General features: G+C 43.7%; 6 protein-coding genes across 6 annotated transcripts; 4 read left to right on the top strand and 2 right to left on the bottom strand.

Annotated features, from left to right (window-relative positions):
* Window positions 1-479: 479 nt before the first annotated feature.
* On the top strand, window positions 480-7,521 carry BCR41DRAFT_331909 (chitin synthase-domain-containing protein). Its single transcript, XM_022021823.1, has 5 exons — window positions 480-929; window positions 1,169-1,782; window positions 1,910-3,536; window positions 3,623-5,261; window positions 5,377-7,521. Exons 1-5 carry the CDS (start codon window positions 580-582, stop codon window positions 7,447-7,449), a joined length of 6,303 nt encoding a protein of 2,100 aa, XP_021884977.1. The 5' UTR covers window positions 480-579; the 3' UTR covers window positions 7,450-7,521.
* A 166-nt stretch (window positions 7,522-7,687) lies between these two features.
* Window positions 7,688-12,230, top strand: BCR41DRAFT_331905 (hypothetical protein). Its single transcript, XM_022021822.1, has 3 exons — window positions 7,688-8,560; window positions 8,744-9,004; window positions 9,104-12,230. The coding sequence occupies exons 1-3, from the start codon at window positions 7,901-7,903 to the stop codon at window positions 12,116-12,118; spliced, it is 3,936 nt and encodes a 1,311-aa protein (XP_021884976.1). The 5' UTR covers window positions 7,688-7,900; the 3' UTR covers window positions 12,119-12,230.
* Window positions 12,231-13,188: 958 nt separating this feature from the next.
* BCR41DRAFT_392578 (hypothetical protein) lies at window positions 13,189-14,795 on the top strand (the record flags this gene model as incomplete). The annotated part of the gene is made up of 2 exons (XM_022028470.1): window positions 13,189-14,191; window positions 14,263-14,795. The coding sequence occupies 2 exons, from the start codon at window positions 13,189-13,191 to the stop codon at window positions 14,793-14,795; spliced, it is 1,536 nt and encodes a 511-aa protein (XP_021884975.1).
* A 175-nt stretch (window positions 14,796-14,970) lies between these two features.
* BCR41DRAFT_300227 (regulator of G protein signaling domain-domain-containing protein) lies at window positions 14,971-17,895 on the bottom strand (the record flags this gene model as incomplete). Its single annotated transcript, XM_022020552.1, has 4 exons — window positions 14,971-15,333; window positions 15,547-15,992; window positions 16,433-17,324; window positions 17,857-17,895. Coding segments are annotated over 4 exons (1,740 nt in total), but the record flags the coding sequence as incomplete, so codon positions are not given.
* A 1,671-nt stretch (window positions 17,896-19,566) lies between these two features.
* Window positions 19,567-21,990, bottom strand: BCR41DRAFT_367618 (peptidase, S9C family protein; the record flags this gene model as incomplete). The annotated part of the gene is made up of 5 exons (XM_022026315.1): window positions 19,567-20,363; window positions 20,465-20,740; window positions 20,867-20,950; window positions 21,036-21,860; window positions 21,966-21,990. 5 exons carry the CDS (start codon window positions 21,988-21,990, stop codon window positions 19,567-19,569), a joined length of 2,007 nt encoding a protein of 668 aa, XP_021884973.1.
* Window positions 21,991-23,038: 1,048 nt separating this feature from the next.
* Window positions 23,039-25,195, top strand: BCR41DRAFT_300344 (WD40-repeat-containing domain protein; the record flags this gene model as incomplete). Its single annotated transcript, XM_022020562.1, has 9 exons — window positions 23,039-23,129; window positions 23,234-23,364; window positions 23,461-23,637; window positions 23,740-23,836; window positions 23,936-24,156; window positions 24,235-24,547; window positions 24,682-24,793; window positions 24,890-25,002; window positions 25,089-25,195. 9 exons carry the CDS (start codon window positions 23,039-23,041, stop codon window positions 25,193-25,195), a joined length of 1,362 nt encoding a protein of 453 aa, XP_021884972.1.
* Window positions 25,196-25,284: the final 89 nt, after the last annotated feature.

Below are 25,284 nucleotides of genomic sequence, written 5' to 3'. Positions count from 1 at the left end.
TTTCTTATAGATCTATTTGTCCCACTGTTCCTGACTGTTCCACACCCACATGGAGAGATGTGTACATCTGTGTGTGTGCAATACAATACATCTGTGTGCATGCAATAGGACAATGGGACCTTTGACCAAATACCAACTACGGACATTCAAATGGGGCGAAATGGTTGCTATTGTTATCTTTTTTTTTCTTTTTCTTTTTTTTTTTTTTTTTTTTTTTTTTTATTTCTTTTTTCTTTTTCTTTTTCTTTCTCTTTTGGTTTCTCTTCATCGCCACACTTTTCAATCTATTTTATTTATTTTTGCATTCTTCTTTCCTTCCGCCCATCCTCCTCCTTCTCTCATATCAATTGTAAAGCAAGAAAAATTATATTAAAAGCGCTTGTGTCTGTGTGTGCGTACTTGTCTCTCCTTTTTTTTTTTTTTTTTTTTTTTTCTTGGTTCCTCCTCCTCTTCCTTCTATTTTTTTTTTTTTTTTTTTTTTTTTTTTGTAGACATTTTACAAAACTATACCATAGCTCAGAGTGTTCTGATTTGCATCGTCGAGAGAAAAAAGAAAAAAAAAGAGAAAGAGAGAGAGAGATGCTTCCTGCTCAGGATCTGGTCGCATTAGCCAGACATGGCAGCAATGACAACATCACTCGAGATGAGTCATTGACTCAAGAAACTATTTTCAACGTCCTTACCAGACGACACCAACTTGGATTACCATACACTCGTATCGGTACCTCAACATTGGTGGTTATGAATCCCAACCAATCCCTCGGCATTTACAGTGAGACCAATAGTCAGCAATATATCGATCTGGCGAACGGCAGTCATGGTGGCAATTCTCCAAGTAATGTGGCACTAGAGCCTCATGTGTTTGAATTGGCAAATACAATGTATTACCACATGAAGCGGACAGAGCATGATCAAGGTGTAATCCTAAGGTTCGTAGAGTAGCATTGTGAAGCACCAACAACAGTGCACCATGCGCCATTCTTATTCTTATTGCTATAATTTGGTTATTTTTATTATCGTGGGTATTGAAAGAGTAGGGGGAAGAATTGTTTCAAATTGGAAAAAAAAAATAAAAAAAATCCTGGGGTATGCATTTCTGGAGAGGAGATGTCGAGCGAGTAACCAGATATTCATCTTTTTTTCTTTATGCATTCATATCTACATCTAGCGGCATCGCAGGCTCAGGAAAGACTACATCTCAACGTCACCTTGTACAGCAGCTTATCCGACTGGGAGCAAAGAGTACTGCCAAAATCGGCCCACAGATCAGGGCGGCATCCGACATCCTCGAAGCTTTTGGCAATTGCCACTCAGACCATGGGGCAAATGCATCATGTCATTCACTCTACCTGGAACTCCAGTACAAGACCAAAGGGAAACTTTTTGGCGCAAAACTTTTGCCTTTCATGCTTAACCAAGAAAAAATCACCAATGCTCAGAGTCATCTTGGATCTTATCAGATTTTTTACTCCATGTTTAAGCACATTTCAAGCGAGGACCGGAGGCGTTTACGACTGGGAAATAATATTACAGAATATCCCTATCTTCCATATCATCCACATATGGAAACTATGAGTACCCATCGTGATATAACACCAGCTTTCGCTGCCTTGGGCTTCAAGCCCAAAGCTATCTCTCAGATCTGGCAGTTGCTTGCTGTAGTTCTACATCTAGGCAGGATCGACTTTGTAGATTCGACTCAAGACCCCACCCTCATGGCAACCGTCCCAAGACAAAAGCATCTATTTGATCTAGTAGCCGATCTACTTGGTGTTGAGCAAGGTAATAATTATTAAAAAAAAAAAAAAAAAAAAAAAAAAAAGTACTAGAAAGCAAGCTATGGCAATGCTATATCATGCATAAAACTGTACTTACTTTTATTATTATTGTTGATTGATTAATACTTTAGATGCTCTACAACAGGCGCTATCATACAAAAGAAAAATGATTTCTGGTGATCTTTGCACTGTGATCCTTGATTCCGCATCAGCTAAAAAGCAATGCGACGGTCTAGCCCGCGCATTATACACTTTGCTCTTCACCTATACTGTCGAAGCTATGAATACCCAAATGTGTCGGCGACAGGAGGAACAGACTTCATTTATTGGAATTCTAGATATGCCCGGTTTCGACAGCCATTCACCAACAGGATTTGAAAACTTTTGTACTAATTTCTGTAACGAAGCACTACAGGGATTCCTCCAGCAAAAAATGTTTGTTGAGGATACTCAGAACATAATAGCGGATGAACTTCAAATGACAGAGCTCCGTTCCAACGAAAAAGCTCAAGCAACCATTGATCTTCTTTGTGGCCTAGATACGTTGACAGACGCCTCGCCTAGAGGTTTGGTCCGTTTCTTGCATGATTCGACGCTTAAAGCAGGCAAACAATCAGGTGATGCCGAATCAAGCTCCATGCTTCCAGGGTTGAATCGCACGTTCCAGTCCAATCCTTCGTTCATTAGTGGATCAACCTATGCATCTTCGTTTGGTATCCGCCATTTTGCAGGAGATGTGCACTATAACCTCGAGAGTTTCTTTGTCAAGAACCAGGATATTTTGTCGCCCGATTTTGTATCCTTATTCCAAACATCCACCAGTCCATTCATGCTTCAGATATTAGAGTCGAATCCAGCTCTAATCATGGAGAGCCACCCTCGATCCAAAGAGACGATTGTTAAGGCCCAGTTGTCAACTATGCCAATGCGCCAGCCCAGCGTCCGAAAGGCAAAGCAGGCTCAAGTTCAAGCTAGAAGGAAAGGAAGAACGTCCAATGCAGTTTCAACTGTCATCAAACAACTGCACTCAACTTTACGGGATATCTGCACCTCTTTAGATGGAACTCAGCTCTATCAGATCATCCATATCCGACCCAATAACAGGATACGAGAAGCATTGATCGAGTGTGACCCCGTCTTGATTCGATCTCAAATCGAGTCATTGCAATTGAGCACTTATGTTCATTTAAAAATACGGGCTGAATACTGCGTTTCCTTCGACCATGAATCCTTTTTAGAACGCTATAAAATATTACTTGAGCGACGTGGAATCACGATAGACAGAGCCATGACACCAAATGAGCAGTGTAGAGCCATTGCGGGTGCGCTGCACTGGCAGCTGCCAGTCGATGGTGCCGTCGGCAACGAATATGTCTGGATGTCATTTGCCACTTTTAAATCTATGGAGGATGGTTGCATCGCAATCGAAAAAGCAGAAGGAGGATCATTGGCGTTTGAAGTAGATGTAGACGAGCAGCGTGAATTTGCCAATGTGATGACAGCAGGCAAACCATACCAGCAGCACCACACCGAGGAACCTGATGCGAGTACTCAGCTTTTGACAACTTATCGTCCTCGAACAGCATCTGATGTCTCGGCGCTTTCTGACGCCTCTCACGCTTCTCACACCTCTCAAACGTACCCTTCAGCTGATCCCGGCTTTCCCACTTATAATCAGACGCAAACATTTGGTCACGAGCCAGGCTCACCGCATTCTGATAACAAGACTATAGGAACCCCCGGCACTGAAAGTGAGAGGTAACAAATTTTACCAAAATCCCTTATGGTTTGATGCTCAGTGGCACTGCAAAATCTAACGCATACACTATTTTCCATAACAATAGACAATTGATATTCCAAAATTTTGAGAAAGCTGAGACTGAGATTAAGAGGAAACCTACGTTGGCCTTGCACCGTACCAAAGCAGATGAATCTGTACAGCCCCCAAAAGCAAAGACGAAAACTCGTCGCGCCTGGGTTACCTTTGTGTGGCTCAACACATTCTGGATTCCATCGTTTTGTCTGAGCTTTTGTGGACGTATGAAGCGTCCGGATATCCAAATGGCATGGCGCGAGAAAGTCACGCTGTGTCTTATTGTCTTCTGGCTGTCAGCGATTGTTATCTTCTTCATTATCGGCCTACCCAAGTTTATTTGCCCCATGTTCAACGAAATGTATAATCCCGAGCAAATCCAATACCATTCTACAGAGACAGACTTCTGGGTATCAATTCGCGGCTTTGTTTATGATATCAGTAAATTTGCCAGAAATGATCATTCCGGCTCGCACAAGGGCGTTTATCCTTCTGAACAATCATATATGATGGCATATGCTGGCAAGGATTTGACGGACCAATTTCCAGTCGATCTCCGTTGGGGTTGTCCCAATTTGGTGACAACACCCATGTTGATGCTCCCGAAAGAGCCATTCCAAGGCCAATACATGCCAACCCATGGTCCTAATCCTCGAAGTGGAGATCGAACGTTACCCTGGCTTAATGACAACGAGTATTATCAGAATAGCGTTTTACCAAAGCTGAATACCATGAAGAAAGGCATGATCGCCATCAAGATTGAGGACTTCCGGAACCAAACAGGTCCCAATATATGGACTATGATCAACGATAAGATTTACGATTTGACGATCTATATGGACAACATTAATCCGCCCACCGGATATGTGCCTGATCCTACATTCAAGGCGTTCCTGGATAAGTCAGTCGTTGATCTTTTCGTCAATTATCAAGGAACAGACATCACAAAGCAATTTAAGGAGCTTCCTCAGCAGCTACAGGCGGATACCATGACATGTCTAGATCGTGTGTTTTATGCAGGTGTTTTGGATGAACGTGACACAATCAAGTGTCAGTTCGGCAATTGGATTTTAGTAGGAGCTTCAGTGCTGATGGGTGGTGTGATCTTGATCAAGTTTTTAGCTGCACTGCAGCTGACATCAAAGCGCAATCCTATCAACTATGACAAATTTGTGATCTGTCAAGTCCCCTGTTATACTGAAGGTGAAGATTCGCTCAAAAAGACCATTCAATCGCTTGCAGGATTAGATTACGATGACAAGCGCAAGCTTTTGCTTATTATTGCGGACGGAATGATTGTTGGTGCCGGAAACGAACTCCCCACACCAAAAATTGTCTTGGATGTCCTAGGATGGCAGCCAACAGAGGGAGTTGAAGTAGAACCTGTGAAGTATAAAGCGCTTGGCATCGGTGGTCAGCAACTCAATTGCTGTAAGGTTTATTCAGGACTGTATGAGTTCGAAGGCCACATGGTGCCTTATCTAGTTGTTGCCAAAGTTGGCATGCCAAATGAGACATCCAAGCCAGGAAACCGTGGTAAACGCGATTCCCAATTGATCCTCATGAACTTTTTGAACAGCATTCACACTGGCAAGAAAATGTGTCCGCTTGAATTAGAGATGTACCACCATATGAATAATATTATCGGTGTCCACCCCAAGCTTTACGAAGTAAGTTAAGACATCAGGGCTTATTAAGCATGTCTGTGTCTGTCTCTTCATATTATCAAAAAAAAAAAAAAAAAAAAAAAAAAACTAATTTCAATGCTTACTTTCTTCTATTTAGTATATTTTGCAAGTTGATGCAGACACAGAGGTTATGCCAGACTCACTCAATCGTTTGATTGCATGCATGGTGGCCGACTCCAAGGTCATTGGTCTTTGTGGTGAGACACAGGTCGCCAACGAAGACAGATCTTTCACAACCATGATCCAAGTCTACGAGTACTACATCTCCCATCATCTTGCCAAATCGTTCGAGTCTTTATTTGGAAGCGTCACTTGCCTGCCAGGTTGCTTCTCTATGTACCGTATCTTCACGGTTGGAGGCAAACCTCTGATTGTTTCAAACAATATTCTCCGAGATTATAGTCACAACGATGTTGACACGCTACACAAACGCAACCTGTTGCAGTTGGGCGAAGACCGATATTTGACCACTCTCATGATGAAGTATTTCCCAGGGTATAAACTCAAATTTACTCCGGATGCTACTTGCAAGACTGTCGCCCCTGATAAATGGCGTGTATTGTTGTCTCAGCGTCGTCGTTGGATCAACTCCACCATCCATAATTTAGGCGAGCTAATGGTTCTACCGGAGCTTTGTGGTTTCTGCTGCTTTTCGATGCGGTTTATCGTCTTTATTGATTTATTAGGAACTCTGATTTTGCCCGCATCCTTCGTTTACCTTGTTTATCTGATCGTTGTGGTGGCCACTCATATGCAGCCTCTGCCAATTGTTGCCGTTGCTATCTTGGCTGCTGTATATGGTCTTCAGGCGCTCATCTTTATTCTCAAGGGCGCCTGGCAGCATATTGGATGGATGATCATTTATATCATCGCAATGCCATTTTTCTCAGTATTCATCCCTTTGTATTCATTCTGGCATTTCGACGACTTTTCCTGGGGAAACACTCGTCAGGTCGTGAGTGCTGATGGCAAGAAGACAGTCATGGCTGCGGAAGCCCAAACTCGATTCGATCCCAACTCCATTCCCCTCAAGAGTCTGGAAGCCTTTGAGGCTGAGAGGCAAATGCAATTGGAAGGAAACGGTTACTACAATTATCACAATGGATCAGGATCAGTTGTCGGAAGTAGCTATCAAGACGATACTGGGTCGGTGATCATGCATCCTCGACACGATCATTCGGGGTTGTTAGGTGGAGGTATCCAATCTAACCATTACAGCAAGCTGGATTCCTTTTACGGCAGATCATCTTCGCCTTATTATGATGGAGATGGCAACAAAAGCGTTGTTTCAGGCTTTGGAGGTGATGATCTTGCGCATGACTATTATCGGGACTCAAATGCTATTGAGTTATCATCTGGACGCCAATCCAGGGTGGCTTCACAGGTCCCTGCAGGGTTCATTCCCGGCTCAGCAGCTGGACAGCTCCGATCGGTCTCGCCCTTACTATCGCAATATGTAGGTGGTCAGCAACAGCAGCGACAAGGACTTGGACCTTTTGCTGACTCGCAAGGAATGCTCATGCCACAAGAATATCAAGCGAACCAGAGAGCATCGCTCCTCTCCCAACACCAACTTCAACAGCGGTTACCCGGAGATATGATTGAGATGGATCACTTTGGATCTCCCGTAGGGCTTGGTGTTGCAAACATTGGTATGGGAACACCTATAATGAGTTCTCCATCAGTTGGTGCAATGCCTGTTATGGGATCACCCCAGCTGTATAATGCTCAGTTACAGCAACAGCTCTTAATGCAACAGCAACCAATACTCTCAGCAGGGTCGCCAATGCAACCTCCAGCACAAATTGGTGGACTACCCATGGCAAGCATGGGCTCGCCCCTGATCGGACCGAACCAAATACATCTGCTGAATTCTCCAATGCCTTCAGCAGTATCGTCACCACAATTAAATGCCACAAGTCTTGTGCCTGGAACAGGAACAGGAGTAGGACCTACGGATGCGGAGCTTGTAACAAAGATTCATGAGCTTCTTTCGGGTGTCGATTTAATGACTGTCACCAAGAAGAAGATCCGTCAACAGCTTGAAGGCATTTATGGTCTTGATTTGACACCCCGAAGAGATTTTATCAGTAGAGCAATCGATATGGAGCTGCACAATCGGAAAGGAGAAGCTCCTGAGAGCGGCACCTCAACACAACCGCCATTGTGATTTCTACTTTGTTAGCATTCTATCCATTTAAAAAAATATTTTAATAAAAGTTACATATATATTTAACGCCACCAATTTATTTTTCCCTGCACAGCTCGGCATGGCGCGCGATGATTGGTCAATGATATGTTAAGGAAAGGTGGCTTAGTATTAATCCAGATCACGAACATGGTCAACTTTGAACCTTGTGTCGTGCGACTCGAAGTAAGAGCTTGATAAAAAAGAATGCGATCATCATCTCTTTTTCTTTTTCTTTTTCATCCTTCATCCTCTTTCATCATCTCCTTTTTCCTTCCTCCCTTCCTTTGTTTTTTAAATTGCTGCCTGCTGCTTGCTTGCACCCTTGTCCCTTTGTCAAGTGTGCTGCCTGCTAACCCGTAATTCATCTGTACTCCTGCCTCTGACTTGACTCTCTCATCGTCATCTCTCAACCCCCTTTTCTTTACTGTTTATGCTCTCCCGCACTATGCATCCCGATAACGTCCATCATCCCTCCGAGGCACCCATCTCTGCTGCTGCAAAGATGCAGATGCTACACCAGGCCCAGGCTCAGGATGAGTCTGCTGCTGCCTCTGCTGCTGCTGCCGCTGCCACTGCTGCTGCCGCCGCAACTGTTGCTTTAGACGATGAACCCTTGGCCGAATCCGTGTCGCAAAAACAAACCGTATCCCGCAAGACCCAAGGAATTGATCTTGACTCGATTTCTATGTTTCCGTCTCTTAGCTCTTCCTCTGCTCCCCGTGCTGCCACAACCACCACATGGGGTGCAGGTCCTTCTTCGCGTGTCAAATCTGCTGCTGGTAAACTAGGTGCTGTTGGTGATCAACGCCGTACGCCCACCGCTTCAACTACTGCTCCTACTCCATCCAACGCGCCTCGTGTTTCCAGTTCAGGTAACGTTCAAGAGCGTATGCAGATCCCTACCGCTCAGATCCCTGGTTTTGGAAAGGCCAACGTGGGTGACATTGTCAAGGCTGCGATCACGTCTTCAGGAGCCCGTATCGAGTCAACGACATCTCAGGCAACTGGTTTGACTACCTTCTTAATCTCTGGAAAACCCGAGGCTGTTGCCAAGGCGCGGCGTGATCTCCGATCCAGCGTTGCCAAAAAGGTAAAGTCAGCTCTTCTTATATAAAGAATAAGGGAAATGAACAGGGGGTCGATTGAAAACTAATGGCATAATGATGTTCAAATGACGTGAAAAAAAGGGCGTAGGGAACATAAAGATAAACGTGTACAGGCCATTCATAAACTTTTATATGCTTCCTTCTATGCAATATCAATATTCAAATAGGAAACCATCAAATATCCTGTTCCTTTATCTGCTTGCCCTCATATCCTCGGCTCCAAAGCGCGCACATTACATAATATTCAAGCCCATACAGGTGCCGTCATTAATGTCCCTCGCCGTGAACAGCAGGAAACTACTTTTGAGTCTACCGATGCTACTGAGGATGATTTGGATGCGGAAGAGGAGATGGCTCTGATTGAGATTGAGGGTGACGTTGAGAGCATCCAGGCAGCCAAAAAAGAAATTGATACGATTGTCAACAAGGTAAAATGCACTGTAACTGTTCGAAGCTCTCTCTTTAGAAATATATCAACGCTAATGGTTTATATTAATGGATATCTTGGATAATGTTTACATTATTAGGCCTGCCGTGTCACATATCGTCTAACAACCGTTCCTGCCACATATTATCCCTTTATTGCCGGTGTCCGAAACTCAGGCATTCAGGCTATTGAGCAACAGACCAGTACAAGGATTAACGTTCCCTTCCATGCCTCCTCAAATGACGACGATGATGAGGAAGAAAGCAGGGACACTGCCATTGAGATCGTGGGCGCTCGCAAGAATATTCGTAGGGCGATTGAGGAAATCGAAAGCAAGTACAGGGATGTCCAGAGCACTACCCGCACGATGACCATCAACATCCCCAAACGCCAGCATCGTTTCCTGGTTGGTACCAAAGGAGCCCATATCAATGAGATTCATGCTGCTACTGGATGTGTCATTGAAGTCCCGCCTATGGAGTCAACATCTGACTCCATTGTCGTTCGTGGATCAGAATCTGAGTTAATCCCTGCTTTAACTTTAATTATGGAGAAAGCCAACAGTTCGCACGTCGAATCAATAGATGTCACTGCTATCCATAAGGTTGCGTCTGGTCAAAACAAAATGGATCATGCTCGCCATGTTACTAAGTACCTGAGTGCCCGTAATAAGCTTCGTAAGATTGAACAGGAGTATGATAGCGTCCAGATTAGTGTTCCAAGAGGCGAGGGTCAGACTTCTGTGACAATTGATGTCGTTGCCAAAACACGTGCCGAAGTCCAGGCTGCTCATCAGAAAGTCCTCGCTGCTGTCAAGGCTCTGACACCTCCTCTCTTTGATGTTGTTCAGGTTGAGCCACTTCTCCACTCTCACATTGTGGGTCGGAAGGGCCAGAATATCAATCGTATTCGAGAGACACATGGCGTTGAGGTGATTGTTCCTGATTCCAAAAGTGACTCGCATGAGATTGTGCTCGTATATGAAGGAACCGATGGTAGCGATTTGTCCGACTCGGCCAAGATCCGCGGTGCTTTGGAGGCTGTTAAACAGGAGGTGGATAAGCTTACTCATGATGCTACTGATTTCACTACCAAAATTTTGACCGTCCCAGCTCGTCTTCACCGTAACGTTATTGGACCCAAAGGCTCTACATTGAACGCTATCATGGGTCTAGAGCCTACTACATCTGTCCGTCTTGGACTTCCTCGTGTTGGATCAATTGACTCTACCAAGAAGGCCGGATCTCCGGTTTTGACTGAAGACTCGATTGTGATCAAAGGACCAAAGGATGAAGTCGAACGTGTTGCACGAGAGATCACGGCACTGATCGAGGAAACTAAGCACCAGCAGGTGATGAGCTCTTACACAGTTAATTTTGACATCCCTGCAACTGCTTCGCCTCATGTCATTGGCAAGGGTGGTGCCAACATTAATAAGCTTATGGACCAATTCCAGATTAAACTTGACCTCAGTGACCGTGGCAATGGAGGAGATGAAAAGAGCAAGAAGAAGGGTGGAAATGAGACAATGGAAGTCACCATTCAGGGTGTCAAGAAGAATGTCGAGGCTGCCAAAGAGACGATTCTCAAGATGGTTGAACAACTTGCTGACGCCACTGTTGCCAAACTCGACATTCCTGTTGAGCACCATAGTGCTTTGATTGGCGCTAAGGGTCAGTATGTCCGTAGACTGGAGGAGAAGTATGGTGTCAGAATTCAGTTCCCGAAGGCTGCTGAACTTGAGGAAGACGAGGACAAGTCCAAACTGAATGTTGTTCTGGTCAGTGGTGGAAAGAAGGGTGTTCAGGGCGCTAAGGGAGAACTTCTCGAGTTATTGGAGTATGAAAGGGAAAATAACAATACATTGGAGATGGTTGTGGAATCCAAGGTGCTTCCCCATATCGTTGGACGCAGTCATACGAAAAAAAATGAAATTCAAGAAATGTCGCAGACTCGTATTGATATCCGTCGCTCTTCTGATACAGACGAGGCTCGTTTAGTGATCAGTGGCTCCAAAAATGGATTGAAGCAAGCTCAGAAGGCTATTCAGGAAATCATTGAGGCACAGAGATCGCAGGCTGAGGAACTTGTGCACATTAGTAGCGAGCATCACAAGATCTTGATTGGACCAGGTGGATCAACTCTGCGTGACATTATCACCAAAGCCGGTGGACCAACCGAGGTTTCTGCCCAGGCATCACTGGTTAAGTTTCAGAGTAGTAACGATGCAGTACTCTTGAAGGGTGATAAGACCATTGTCGAGAATATTAAAGCTGAAATGCTCAGGATTGTAGCAGAACAAGACAATTGGACAACACTGATCATCAGCATCCCTGCCGCTCAGCACCGCCAAGTGATCGGATCGCAGTTCTCGAATATTAAGGAGATTGAAAATCGCCACAATGTTCGTATTAATTTCCCTAATAACAAGAACAAGAGAGAAGGGCATAAGGACACTGTCAACTCTGAATCTGATGAGACGATTGCACCGAGCGATCGAGTGGTAATCAAAGGTCTTCGTGAAAACTGCGAAAAAGCAAAGGAAGATCTTGAGGCAAAGGTGAAGGGCTCTGCTACCCGAACGTTCAGTATTCCGAAATGTCATCGCCAAGCTGTCTTTGGTGATGGGGTGTGGAAGATCCGAAACGAATTCAATGTGGTTGTTGTGTTGCCTCGTGGTGAGGGAAATCGTAATCATGGCGGAGCAGACAAGCGCATTGATGTGGAAGACGAGAATGTAACGCACGGGCTCACAGAAGGACTCTCATGGGAGCTGTATGATCTTACAGGAGCAGCAGAAGGAGATGAACAGTTCACGGTGCAACTTCAGGGAACAGAGGCGGCTTGCGAGGCTGTTGAGGCTCATTTGCAAAGGCTACTGAACAAGGCGCGTGCATCGACACATATGCTCAAGATGCGAGTGCCTACAACTTATCATGGTATGATCATCGGTTCAGGTGGAAACAACATCAAGCAAATTGAGGCAGAATCAGGTACCTCGACCAAGATTTCGCGTGGTGAAGAGCTCATCACAATTACGGGACCCAAAGAGGGTATTGAAAAGGCCAAACAGGCAATTATTCGTATTGTCAGCACCTCTGATAGGCGTGTGTAAAAAAAAAGATGATCCTATTTTCCTTCTTTTAGAAATGACCTCCTTTACTTGTAATATATAAATAGAGTTTTTTTTTCTTGATTGGATGAATCTTAAAAAAAATTTGACCGGACAAACTCACTATTTAAAACATGAATTTGCGAACACAAAAATGTCTGTTTTGTTCCTCTGTTGTTCGTGGTAACTCATTGACATTCACTCAAAAGTAATATTTCACGTAAAGGATCTGGCAACTAAATGAGAAAAAATTTGGAGAGAACATGCATTTTTTTTTCTTTTTTTTTTTTTTTGAGCAAACAAGCAAGCAGTTTGCAATAACTGGTTTCTCCGAGAAGATTTTATCTGACACTCAGATTACCTGGATTGCTGGCTGCGAACTGACACAGAGCAACTAAACAACGGTATCTTTGCGTGATGAGTAGAAAGAAACCAAGCCCGTACAAGGCAGCCTTACTGAGAACTGCATTTTATACGATTAGTGAGGCGAGTGAGTGGAGCAAGGATACTTAATCAGCTCAAGTTTCACCATTCATGCATTGGTCAGTAGCCACTCCTGCTTGCTTTATTTACTCTTTACAGCTTTGATCGTCTGTTGCCAGTAAAGTGGCTGTTGCTCATTATGACAAACATACGGTGAAAATGATAGCCATTCAATGTTGATAAACCTTCCTTTGCCCTTCCTCACTATTTCTGTCCTCTTATTCTTGGCACTTTTCTTCTTTGCCCCAAACATTCATAAATAGGCACTACCTTCATTTTTCTCTGCCTCTCACCTTTGCTTCACTTCATCCTTTTCTATTCATGTATTCGATCCTCAATATATCTACACAAGCTTGACCGTAGACGCTACATTGCCACGCCATCACCTTTTTTTTTCTTTTTTCTTCTGGATACTCTTGTCCTTCATTGTCATTGCTATTTACTTGCTCTTCCCTATCCTTCCTTGTGACGGGTACTATACTGCTATTGTGCCGTACCGTAACTCTCCAAAACATCTCTGCTCCCCAATCTCACTCGCTGCCCAGACTACAACCATTCATTTCATCAAGGATTCCGATTTTATTCCGACTATGCCAGACTTCATTACTCCAGGGCTTAATCCCTTGGAGATTCCAGAGATTATTGCCATAGTCGGACAACAGATTCCACTCTGTCAAAAAAGAGCCTACTCCGACCCTTTCAACCTGACCACCATCAGCACTACGGCCGTCTTTATGCCCAAAGATCTTTTGGCTTGTACAGCTGTCTCCCGTACATGGAGGCGCATTTTACTTCCAATCCTCTGGGGATCATACGATGGCGCATTGATGCGATATGTGTCGCCCGAGGTGCTGCAAGCCAACAGCGTCTTCTTTCGGTCATTCAGAGATCAGTTTAGGCATTATCACCCGGGTCCATTTTTTGCCACTAATTTGCGTCAGCTCATCATTTCACAACAGCATAAATGGGCTGTTCCTTTCATGTTTGCCAACCCGGGATTGCATCATCTAACTTGGACTGGGTTCGGACATCCTCTCCTGGATAATGAATTCAGTGCGCTCACCTCACTAGCCAATCTTCGAGACCTGTGCCTCTCAAACTGGAATATCAGTGGCCGCCAACTCGCTTTGATCCTCAATGCCAGTCCAAGGCTGCTACGACTGAGTCTAAGCTTTGTTGATGGCGTACAAGATCTGGACGGTATGCTGATCCTGTTTGCGTTGGAGGAGATCAGTCTGGGCTTTATTCCGGAAAAAAGCCAGGGCCTATTTGAGCTTGTCCGATACTGTCCTGGTTTGAAGCGAATATCTTTTTTGAGTACATGGATCCCGGAGCAAGCACGGGATCTCGTAGCGCTCAGCTCAAGGATTAGATGTTGCTGCCCGGATGTATGTTCCATCCAATTCTCAGCAGCATACTGCTTCGGATCTAACAGTTTCAACACACTTAAAGACTTTGAATACGCGGCTTTGGTTCAAAGTACCGATCATTTGGAGCGTTTTGCTGCAGAATTATATTGCCTCGACCACATGTTGACAACATCGTTGCTTGGTCAGTTTGAGTTTTTGGCTGCAGTTGACTTGTGCATTCGTCGTAAGATCCAACATCAGTACCCTCATGATGGGGGGGCGGGACAGGGGTTGTCCCTGCAAACATACAAATAGGAGATGGAAAGGCAAGCGCAGATTCACTACAGTTTATGGATATCTGCAACTCTGCCAGAATTCTGAGTACCTGTAGTCATCTCAGAGTATTCCGACTATCTAGTGCTGAGAATATGATTGATATGAATGCGGCACTTGAGCTCTTTGCTTCCCCATGGGTGTGCCTCGGGCTGGAAGTGCTTTCATTAGGCCAAATCTCATTTCCACCATTAGCGAAGCACCAACAGGACAGTAGGAAATCGACCAAATCATCATTCACGTTTAGAGACTACGGATGGTATGTACAGCCCAAGACAAACACTTCATTCGCTTCAGCCGTAAGCCCCAAAGCGACGACAGCAGGGGTAGTGGCTTCAGCTCATGGAGTTGGCCCTTCAGTACCAGTTACTCCATTTCAAAGCACCATGGGCGATGAGCTTTGGCATTTTGGATCTGAGTTTAGGCAGAAGCTTCTCCCACAAGTAAGCCTACTCACCCTTCTCAGAGAACTTTGTTTGAACAAGGTTCATTACGCAAGGGCCTCAATCGTCTAACTTTATACAAACAAAATGAAATATTTATAAAGCCCGTGTTCTAAAACAGAAACGACGACGATCACTATGAATATGGTTTTCTTATTACATGCTGGATGGTATGTTCAAAATTCGATCGTTCGAATAAAAAACATAAATAAAAAAACCCTTAGTGTCGCAAGGAGAATGTTACATTTTAGAATGTCTCTGTCACTCTACTCTCGTCTTCGTTACAACTAGATTCTGGGGTAGGAAGAGTACAGCTGTATTGCTCATTGCCTCCACTATTATTGGAATTGCTTGTGTCATCCGTGGGTCCCACCTCTTCATGTATGCTTTGACTTGCTGCGCTCAGACTTGCTACCATATTAGGATGGATGGTATTGGTTGTATTCTTTCGCTGTTTATGCTTTTTCATGACCACTGCTAGATATTTATCAGTCTTAATAAATTTAGGTACGGAGTCTGTTGACATGAGTCGAAAGATATGATCATGGATAATATCAAAGAGGGCAATATGAATGAGTTCCTGGCTTTTAACCTTGCTGCTTTGGCTGGCCTCTGTAAGCGTAGGCAAGGAAGAGAGCGATGATGGCGTAGGCGTAGGTGCAGGTGCAGACTCAAGCGTAGGTGTAAGTGTCAGTGTAGGCGCAGACGCGGACCCTGGTGTAGGTGTAGGCATAGACCCCGATATGGGTGTAGATGCGGACTCAGGCGCAGCTTTGATGCCACTACTACTATCTCCATTGCTAATGCCATCATTATTGCGAACATCTGACATACCCATGTTTCTAACTACAGCCTGCATGTAAGCAGTAATGTCTTGACGCATTTGATGGGGCAGGTTGACTTCTCGAGCAGCTCCTGGAGCGAGGTATGTCTCATAAATGGAAAATGCTTGCGTGCAAATTTGCTTCTCGAGTGCACGAAGGGAAGGTGGATGGGATTGGCTCGGCTCCTGTTCTGATGCAAGCTGGCCATAGGCCTCCGCAGAATCGATTAGCACTCTAAACTTGGTTTTATAATCTAGAACATCTAGATAGAAAGATAAATTTTCCTCACAAAAATGCTGCTTTAGGAAACTATTGAAGAGATCTCGGACCGTTGCGTCAGACATGATTCCGTAAAGGCGACTGGTATTAGATGTCAACTGAGAAGTGCCTGTAGATGGTAGGAGACGGATGCTTCTCCTTGTACTGACCCCGACAGGCTCCCTTCCTGAGGAAGATGAGGCGTAGGATGACCTGGAGCTGTTACTTTCTGAAAAAGTGGCCTGAAAGGCTGAGTCACCCAGGATTTGGGAAAGCCGACGGGCTGAACAAGGACCTACTATCCCCTCCGATCCCTCGCTCATACTGGGAGCTTCATCGCTGTTCTGGAAGCTAGACTGGCTATTTTCGTCTATGGATCTGCGTTGGAGCCGAGTAATTGATATGGGCAAATGAGCAAGGTCATTGGACATGAGATTGAACTGTACTGATAAAAGGTTTGCTTCTGGGTTCTTATGCTCCAGCTTTGGGCCGACAGTGTCTCTCTCTATAAATGCAAGTGGCGTTCAAGGATAGAGGATACATTAGTTTTATTTCTTCACACAGACTGTATCAAAATGATATTCTTTTTCTTTATCATCTTACCGTCCATCCAGTCATTATGGACACTGTTTCCATCCTCTGTGCCCCCCCATCCTGCAAGTGCCCTTCCAATTCTTGTAAAGTGGTAGAGCGCAGAGCCGCAGGCTTTAAAAAGTGAAGGACCAGTACTAAACTCCTTGCCAACCTGCTCAATATATCCTGCGGCAACCATTTCCTGACAGATGCAAATAGCTTCCTCTTTACTGATCACTGTCGTATGTTCTAGGAGCCATTCGACGGCTGCCTTCCCAAAAAACATATCTTTATATACGACTTCTTTGTATTGCTGATCCCTGACATCAACCCCGTGGCAAATATTGTCGTCAGGTGGCGCTTGGTCGTGCCCATTTGCACTTGACACGGCTGGGTTCGCATTTGGAATACCTGAAGCATTCCTCTTCCTCATACTAGGCTCTGATCCTGCAAACCGCTTGAAAATACTTTCGACATGCTCTTTCGTCAGAAGAAGTCTATCTTCATCATCAGCGCGTCCCAGGTACAGTAGGGATGTTGTAGCATTGGCTGTAATATGTCGACTTTCCTCGGGCGGCAGCTTGTTACGATAAATAAACTTTGCCAGAAGGTGAGCTCCCTTTGGAGTGATATGGCAGAGCCCTTTGTTCTGGAACTCTCTCTTGGAAGAGTCTGTTGCGCTTTCGAACAGGTAAGCATCCATAAATGCCTGGCATAGATTTTTGGCCATATCTCTGGTAAATGAAAAATGAGTCCTCACTACATGAGTGATGATCCTTGTTGGATCGTTAGGATCAGCATCTCGGCTCGACTTTATGAATTGGAGATCTCCAAGGTTCGTAACAGCTTTCTCGGCCCAGAAGCTATTGGGATAATTCTTGAATCGGATTTTGTTATTTTCGATCGGTAATGATAACATCAATGTTGAGAAAAAATCAAACATGTCCTAAGGTAGTTTTAAAACAACCAAAAAAAATAAAATAAAAATAAAAATCAGATGGATTCCGAACGTATTTGCAGAAGTAGCAATCAGATGCACGCAATGTATAAGAGTAGAAGGATAGAATATCAGAAGTATTCTGTCTACAACAAAAGTTAAAAAAAAAAAAATCCACAATGCTATCGCTGCTGGGCGCCATTAATGTTGTTATTTGCTCTTGTCATATCATCATTGTTTATTTTTTTTGTCTTGGTGGAATGTAAGTTAAACTTCGGAATTTATACTCGATTTTGTCAAAGCGCGATCGACGTCTTAGGGACTAAAAGGATTTTTTTTTATTGCTCCACAAAAGCATTACATCCCGTAACTTCAAGGCCGAGAGGAATAAACTGACGTCTGTACTAATAACAGCTTTGTGCTTTTATAGAGTCAAATGTAGTCATTTTGTGTTGAAAGCACAATAACCTTTAAGGTGCATGGCTCGCTACGACTATGAGAGTCGCCTTTTCATATCATAGTGTAATTGACAAGGGCTCACCTTTGCGAAAGGGCGACCTGAAGTCGTAGTTCTCATTATAGGGAACGTATGCGCTTAAAGGGAAAAGAAAGGAAAAGATAAAGCGCTAGTGATTCTGAACAAGATAAGACAGCTAATAATGCAAATGTTAATAGTTTAATAAGAACACATTGCTTTGTTGGTACTTGTTCGTAAGGCTTATAACTAAAAGGGGTTTCCCTCAATGTTGTTCAACAGTCCAGTCTCTGTTCACTGTTGACCTAAACGGGGGAAAGCCTTTCAATGTGATGGTGATTGATCTTGTGTCGGTTAAAGTTGATTAATATGAAACAATGGGTTTGACAGTAATTTCTGTTGTGATTCTGTGGTACACAAATGACTTTGTAGGTCTAGATACCTTGAGACGTTGAAAGATATGTCACAAAGTTATGATGGGAAGTGCCCACAGATCGACAACCCCCCAAAAAAGAAGGAAGAGGTGCCAGATAGATAGAGAAGGGGATTCAAAGTGAGTAGGGTATGAATATTAGTGATAGTGCAGGTGAGTGTGGCAGACTAAGAGTAATGGTAAGGGAAAGGGTGAGAATGAGGGTGAGGGTGAGAGTGAGGGCGATGTTGAGAGTGAGAGAGCGAGTATGAAGCTAGGAGAGTGAAGGGGAAGATAGAGTCGTTAGAGTCTAAAAAGTCCACGCCATTGATACATCTTAACTAGAAAGAAGAGGCTTGGGCTAGTAACCATTATTCAGTCGATCGAGCATTGGATATGAAAACCAGTTTTTGGCGCCTCCATCACTTGTTGCATGCTCTGTTGGCTCTCAATAAAGGCACGAAACTGCCCCCGTTTTTTATTTTTTTCGTTTTCTTTGCTCTTTCTCAAAAATATAAATGTACAGCGTTATTGTTACGAACCAGAGTCCATAGTTGAAGCATGGTGTCCTTCTGATGACCACTAAAAAGAAACCCTTTGTTTCTCTATTTTCATTGTAAACGCCGTTTAGTGCAAAAAAAAAAAAAAAAAAAAAAAAAAAGAGCAAAGGAAAAGGGGATGGGTACCAATGGCATCTGTTTACAATCGAGGAAGGCTCGTTTGAATGCATGACCGTAAGAAACCTGATATTCAAGGGGATAAGAGGCATTACTCAGCTTTTTTTATTTATTTTTTTATTTTCCTTAAATGTGGAAAAGAACATGCCTTGTTTGGTTTTGACGCGCAAAGAGGAAGAAGGAATGGGCTCGGAAGCACAGGGAGACAGCATCCAGAACATACATACGCAGGATAAAAAATAGTGAATATTTTGCCTCATGAGAAAGGGACTGACAACACGGATATTTTCAAAATAGCTCTATGCAGCTGCTCCCTAGTAACTCTACCAAGAGGATGCATAGCATGAATTTTTTTTTTTTTTTTTTAGGTAGAGCATTGCGAACATGAACACCCAATAAAAGGAAGAAGCTCGCTTCCAGATGAAGCACAAATGATATCTTCGCGATCGCACTAGCCAGCCAGACTGTTAAAAGAAAAATGTGTTTTATCTTCAAAAAGGAAAAAAAAAATCACATCATCCTCTTTTCGTCTTGTCACCGCATTACAACCCTTCCCTTTGACAATCGATGGCTGCTTTCCTGTTTGTATCTCATACTTTGCGCTCAAAGTTGCTTTCCTTTCCCTAGTTTATCTTTATTGTGGCGAACTATAGGATTCTAGACCTCATATTATGCATTGTAAACCGGTCACTTGCAAATGGCATCCTCGTTGCTTATATCAACCTGAACAGCATCAAAGGGCTTAAAACCAAAAATGCGACCTAGGAATGAAACCTCTCCTTGGAGAGCTGCCTTAACATTCTTGGGGATACGGAAGCCATGCCCCTCGCCTTCGAAGAGAACATAGGCCACAGGTAGATCACGCTGCTTCAGCGCATTGACCATCAGCTCCGCCTGATTGGGCGGTACGACTTTATCTTCAGCGCCCTGAAAGAATGCACAGGGGCAAGTGATTTTATCAGCAGAGTGAAGGGGTGATCTTTCCCGATACAGATTCTGTGCTGCAGGATATGGACCAATCAGGCTCTCTGGGTAGAGCAACTCAAACTTATGTGTGTCCTTGACCAATGTTTCCAAATCTCCAATGCCATAATGACTAACTCCAGCCTGGAATACGTCTCTAAATGCCAGACATGCTAATGTTGTATAACCACCAGCGCTACCTCCTACAATCGCCAGCTTCTTTGGATCCACAAGGCCTCTTTCTACAAGGCATCGCGCCGCAGCACAACAATCATCCACATCAACTACTCCCCATTGTCCCCGGAGTCTGTCGCGGAATTCGCGGCCATAACTAGTGGATCCTCCATAATTGACTGCAACACAGCCGAAACCACGGGATGTAAAGTAATTAATGCTCCAGTTCAAGTTAGAAGCAAAGGCCGTACTAGGGCCACCATGCGACAGCACTCTGAGCGGTGGGAGAGTCCCTTCCGGAGCGATATAATCGATATTCGTCGGTGGGTAATACAAAGCATACGCCTCTATCACCACGTTGGCCAGAAAAAATGGAGTATATATTATGAGCGTCTAGTGTTACTTATTCTTTAAAGACTATTACTCATCTATTTTAAATGTCCCTTACCGAGACCTCCAGTAGTTTTAAATGTCAGGGGCTCAGGCTTTGAGATCCATCCTTGTGGAACTTCAACAGTACTTGACTTCATCAAAACATTATACGTGTTGGTCCTTAAGTTATAACTTATAACTTGCTCAGGGATATTGTAGCTTCCAACACTCAAAATAAGGGCATCATCTTGGCCCTCAGTAGTGGCATAAACGGAGTTGATGACCTGAAATTCTGTGGGGATATCTTTGAGTGTCTTCGCAAGGGCGTCAGCAATAGCCAAATAATATAGACCTAATAAGCAAAAAAAAAAAAAAAAAAAAAAAAAAAAGACATAAACAAGTTAAAGATGGTGGTATCTTCCAGAGAGTTGGTCATGACCAGAAAAAAGAAAACACTATCAAATGAGACATTAGTTACCATTCTTGATATAAGTGCAGGCGATCTTTGATGGGTCTGACTTCAACGGGTAGAACGATCGTGCACCAAACGTCCAAGCAGGGCCTAATAATAAAATGAGTACGCTGTATGTTAATGGAAGAGATCATAGCCGATATAATATACAAAGCATACGCAATAAGTCTTTTACCTTGAAATTCAGCCTTGACAGGCTCCTGAAGTACTAGTTCGACTTCTTTGCCTGGTCTGTAACTGTACAAGTTCCAAAAGCCTGTTTTGTCGCTGACAAAGTAGAGTGTACCATCCGAAGCAAATCGAGGCTGGTTTGCGCTCTCCTCATGAGCTTTGTCCGCACCGGCCAAGAGGGTTTGTGACTCGACACTAACGCCTGCGTCCAAAATATTGAGGTAACCGTAATACAGTTGAGTGTGATCCCAAGTCATAAAAGGATGATTCCACGAATAGTAAGCGAACTCATTAGGGTTGGCAGGGTTAAAGCGAGGACTGGAGTAAAAGTCAGCGCCTTCAACCAAGACATGAACATTAGGCTCCTGAGCATCGAGTTTGACAACAACCAATGTGTTTACAACGGTTTGGGGCGTATCAATAGTGTGATCCTCGCGGACGCAGATTAAGAACTTTTCGGAAGGATGGATCGCAATGTCGGCGTATCTCCAAGCTTTGTTTTCAGGTGTTAAGGGTTCTGCTCTCCTGGTGACGATGTCTATTTTGTATAGGCGGCTATCCGCATCGTTGCTTGAAATAAGGAAATCGCTTCCGAGTGTGAACACGCCACCTCCGTACTCATGAACATGATTGCGAGAGTGGAATGGCTCCGGAGTGAGTTCCTTATCAGTTCCATCTGCACCACGAGTCATAATAGTTGTGCGACCATTGGTTTTTCCACTAAGCTCGTTCCAGAAGAGATCACCTGTGAGCTCATTCTTACGAAGATTCGAGATGGTGACGGTGGACGAGGTGATGAAGTCGACGTCAATAGGAGACTTCCACTCACCTAACACGATAACATGAATAGGTTTTTAGCTGTCTATGATATGGTAACAAAAAAAAAAAAAAACGATCAGGAAATCCAAATGTTGAAGTTATTATAGATGCTTACCGAAAGGGGCGATTGTTGGCGCCATGATGCTGCGATGCGCTGGTTAAACGATGAAATGAAAGAAATGAAATGAAAGTAAAAGAAAAAAAGGGGAAAAGGGCGCACCGTGAGAGTGAAATCTCTACCAAAAAAAGAAACATTCCTAGAACGCGTTAAATTAACCGTTGGGGTCATTTTACTGACTGCCTTCGTTTGTTTTATAGCGTAATACGCATATCTCTGGAAATACGCCACTATCCATGTGGTCGCAGAGTAGACCACTCAGATGGTCTCTTCCACAACTATCTCACACAATTGGCTCCCAAAAGCAACAGACAGCGATATAAGAAAGTATATTGAACATTAGTGACTTTGTTTCCATTTGGACACAGAATACACATACGAAATCCTTAGCATACTTTTATCAGTATCTAGTACCACTGCTAAGTTTTTAAAAACTGCCCGCGCGCGCGTTGCACGTGCATCTTCAACTTTTATAACAATTCTTTGCACAAGCGACCGGATCATCTCGTGCTGCCTATGAACCTAGGCGCGTAACCCTGTTTGTATAATTTCGCTGCGTCTCGGAATTGGATTTTTGGGATTCGTTGGTTCTTGAACAAAAGATCCCTCTCTTCTAACTGGACAGGAAACCATAGGAAGTGGCGAGCGCCTTGAGATATAAACAGTTGACGATGACATTGGGGCTTGAGGTTTGGATAATGTTTGATCTATGACTCAGTGTCATCTTTTGTGTGTCGACCATTTAAAGCCATTAACTCAGGTTGATATGGAGATCCTCATTCTTAGCCTTTAGCTGTAAATAAACGTGCATTGGCCGAGATAGATTGACAGAGCAGGAGTGAAAAATCAATGATGGGATTTCTGGAAGACAGAGGAGAGTGAAAGAAAAAAGACCTTTATTGTGCATGCACATCGGTACACAGGCCAGTCCAGTTGAATTAGAGTAAAGCTCGATTTGGAGTATACACGTGCATAGTGGCTGAAGAACCAAAATGAGACGCGGCTATCATTAATCTTGTATTAGAATTAAAGAGGGGATTTTTTCTTGACCACAAAAAGCAGCCGGGAAAATGGACTCAGAACATGAAAGTGAAGATGAATTCAATAATAACGAGGAAAACAGGACTGAGGATGGATCAGAACGAGGAGATGTAGAGGATGGTACTTAAAAAACAAGTGACGACAGTCTTGTTCAAAAGTCAAGTTATGCATTGGCCAATTTCAAGTTTTTGATCATTCGTTTAACATCTCTATAACAATATCAGATTCCGCTGTTACTCACCCTCCCGAGACACAGCCTGATGGGTCTATACCTGGGACTGGGCCTAGGACACGTGCACCATTGACGCTGCAGCCCAATGTCCTTGACTGCAAAACGTTCGATATCATGCCATGTGTAAGCAATAAGCTTCGATCTTGTACTGACAAACTTTATTCCATACAATAACATCGACTAATACAACAAACCCATACAACAACAAAACTATTTCAGGTACTCGCAGTACATCCATGCAATATATATTGCATGGCAGCAACACAATGCATGCGCTGGGTTTTCACGGGATCCGAAGACGGTTACATCCGCAAATATGACTTTTTTGCGTCGATGAACGGTAAAACAATGCTTACGCAGGGTCAACGGCATGGACAAGTGGATTCCGTTACAAAGGTAAACAGGATCGCGATATTTGTCCCTTGAGTTATATGGTTCATACCACAGGGAGGAGCTTCATCTAATGCAACACTTACTGTTGGATTTTGAATTTAGTAGGCTGGTATAATGACTTCATACTGGGAGAACGAAGAACAGCCAAACAAAACCAATCCAGCGCCTGGAGAAGACGCAGCTACTACTAATACAGAGCCAAGTAACTCGACAGACATGGATCTAGATACCAAAGAGATCAAAAGAGAAGGATCGGTTGATCGCATGACACCAGTTCCACAAAGGGCTGCTTCACCACTAGAAGAATCTAAAATGTCAGCTGTCTACAGTTTAGATTGTCACTCCGAAGCTATTTTTGCATTATCTGGACTGGAAAGTGGTTCTATCAACCTCTGGACTCCAAGACATGAGGAAGGGACCTGCCATCATGTATTTCGACAACATTCAGGACCAGTCTCGGCCATCAAGCTCACACCCGATCAACAAGGTTTTATCAGCGGTTCCTGGGATCATAGTGTTTTGGTAAGCAACAGTCGTTTCGTTGCTTTCCGTTCAAAACACGACTGCAGTTCTTCTGATCGCTTGTTTCTTTAATACCAGCAATGGGACCTGAATAATGGCGCTATTGTGCGAACCTATAATGGGCATGGCTCTCAAATATCCTCGGTTTCTTTTCAACCCAACGGAGTACCTACTACCACCATGGATCTTTCAAGCCCTACAGCAAACTACTCCAATGATGCAATTTTGATGTCGACTAGTGTGGATGGTACAATTTGTTTGTGGGACAGGAGAGATCCCACGCCCATCCCTAGAAAACTAATGCCGCAAGAAAAAGTGCCTCCATGGTGTTTATCTGCATGCTGGAGCGCTGATGGCGATAGAATATATTGTGGGAGACGCAACGGAACAGGTAAAAAAAAAGAAAAAAGAAAAAAGAACGCTAAACGGGACCTGAATGAGCCTACTTTTTTTGTAAAATAGGGCAGTGTATGTAACTTAGTGAGACTGACTAGATCTATTGCTACTTCATTGCCTACGAGCTAGTCGATGAATGGAATTTTGCTGAAGGAAGGTTTATTCGTTCCATTAAAATGCCTGTGGACTCTGGCCCAGTCTCATTTGTCAAAAGTATGCCCAATAATAAGCATCTTATTTGGTAAGGTCCCAGGTTACTTTAAAATGATCGAACTTTTTTTTTTTTTTTTTTTTTTTTTTTTAAGATAACTTACCAATATTTCATGATATATTGCAGCGCCTCACAAGATAACATCCGACTCTGGAATACCACAGAATTGGATTCAAAATCGTCACTGCGACCATTTCAAATCATTGCCGGTCATCATGGTGGTCTTATTTCAAATATACGTAAGTAATCCCTTGTTAATAGTATGAGGTACTATTGGAAGAACATCGATGCATGCCATACTAAAGGAGCCATTGCCTTCTCTCAGATATTGACCCCACGTGCAAGTATATGATTACGACGTCTGGTAACCGAGAATGGGAAGGCCCAAGTACGAATGGCTGTCTGTTTTATGATATTCAGCCTCTTCTTTGAGTCTTTCAATAAATTTGATCTCACGTATCTATATGCCTCATCTAAATCTCTGTGAACAAAAGCTTTGGAGCAGGTTGTAATGTATATGT

The sequence above is a fragment of the Lobosporangium transversale genome, assembly GCF_002105155.1.
Source record: "Lobosporangium transversale strain NRRL 3116 chromosome Unknown BCR41scaffold_4, whole genome shotgun sequence".
In the NCBI taxonomy this organism is placed as follows: domain Eukaryota; kingdom Fungi; phylum Mortierellomycota; class Mortierellomycetes; order Mortierellales; family Mortierellaceae; genus Lobosporangium; species Lobosporangium transversale.
This window is presented reverse-complemented; position numbering and strand designations above follow the sequence as displayed.

Bases quoted from the DNA above. Each gene is read 5' to 3' on its own strand.
- BCR41DRAFT_331909 (XM_022021823.1), top strand. From the start codon at position 580: ATGCTTCCTGCTCAGGATCTGGTCGCATTAGCCAGACATGGCAGCAAT. The intron at 1,783-1,909 runs GTAATAATTATT...TTAATACTTTAG, and splicing joins TCTACTTGGTGTTGAGCAAG to ATGCTCTACAACAGGCGCTA. The intron at 5,262-5,376 runs GTAAGTTAAGAC...TCTTCTATTTAG, and splicing joins TCCACCCCAAGCTTTACGAA to TATATTTTGCAAGTTGATGC.
- BCR41DRAFT_331905 (XM_022021822.1), top strand. From the start codon at position 7,901: ATGCTCTCCCGCACTATGCATCCCGATAACGTCCATCATCCCTCCGAG. The intron at 8,561-8,743 runs GTAAAGTCAGCT...ATATTCAAATAG, and splicing joins GATCCAGCGTTGCCAAAAAG to GAAACCATCAAATATCCTGT. The intron at 9,005-9,103 runs GTAAAATGCACT...TTACATTATTAG, and splicing joins TTGATACGATTGTCAACAAG to GCCTGCCGTGTCACATATCG.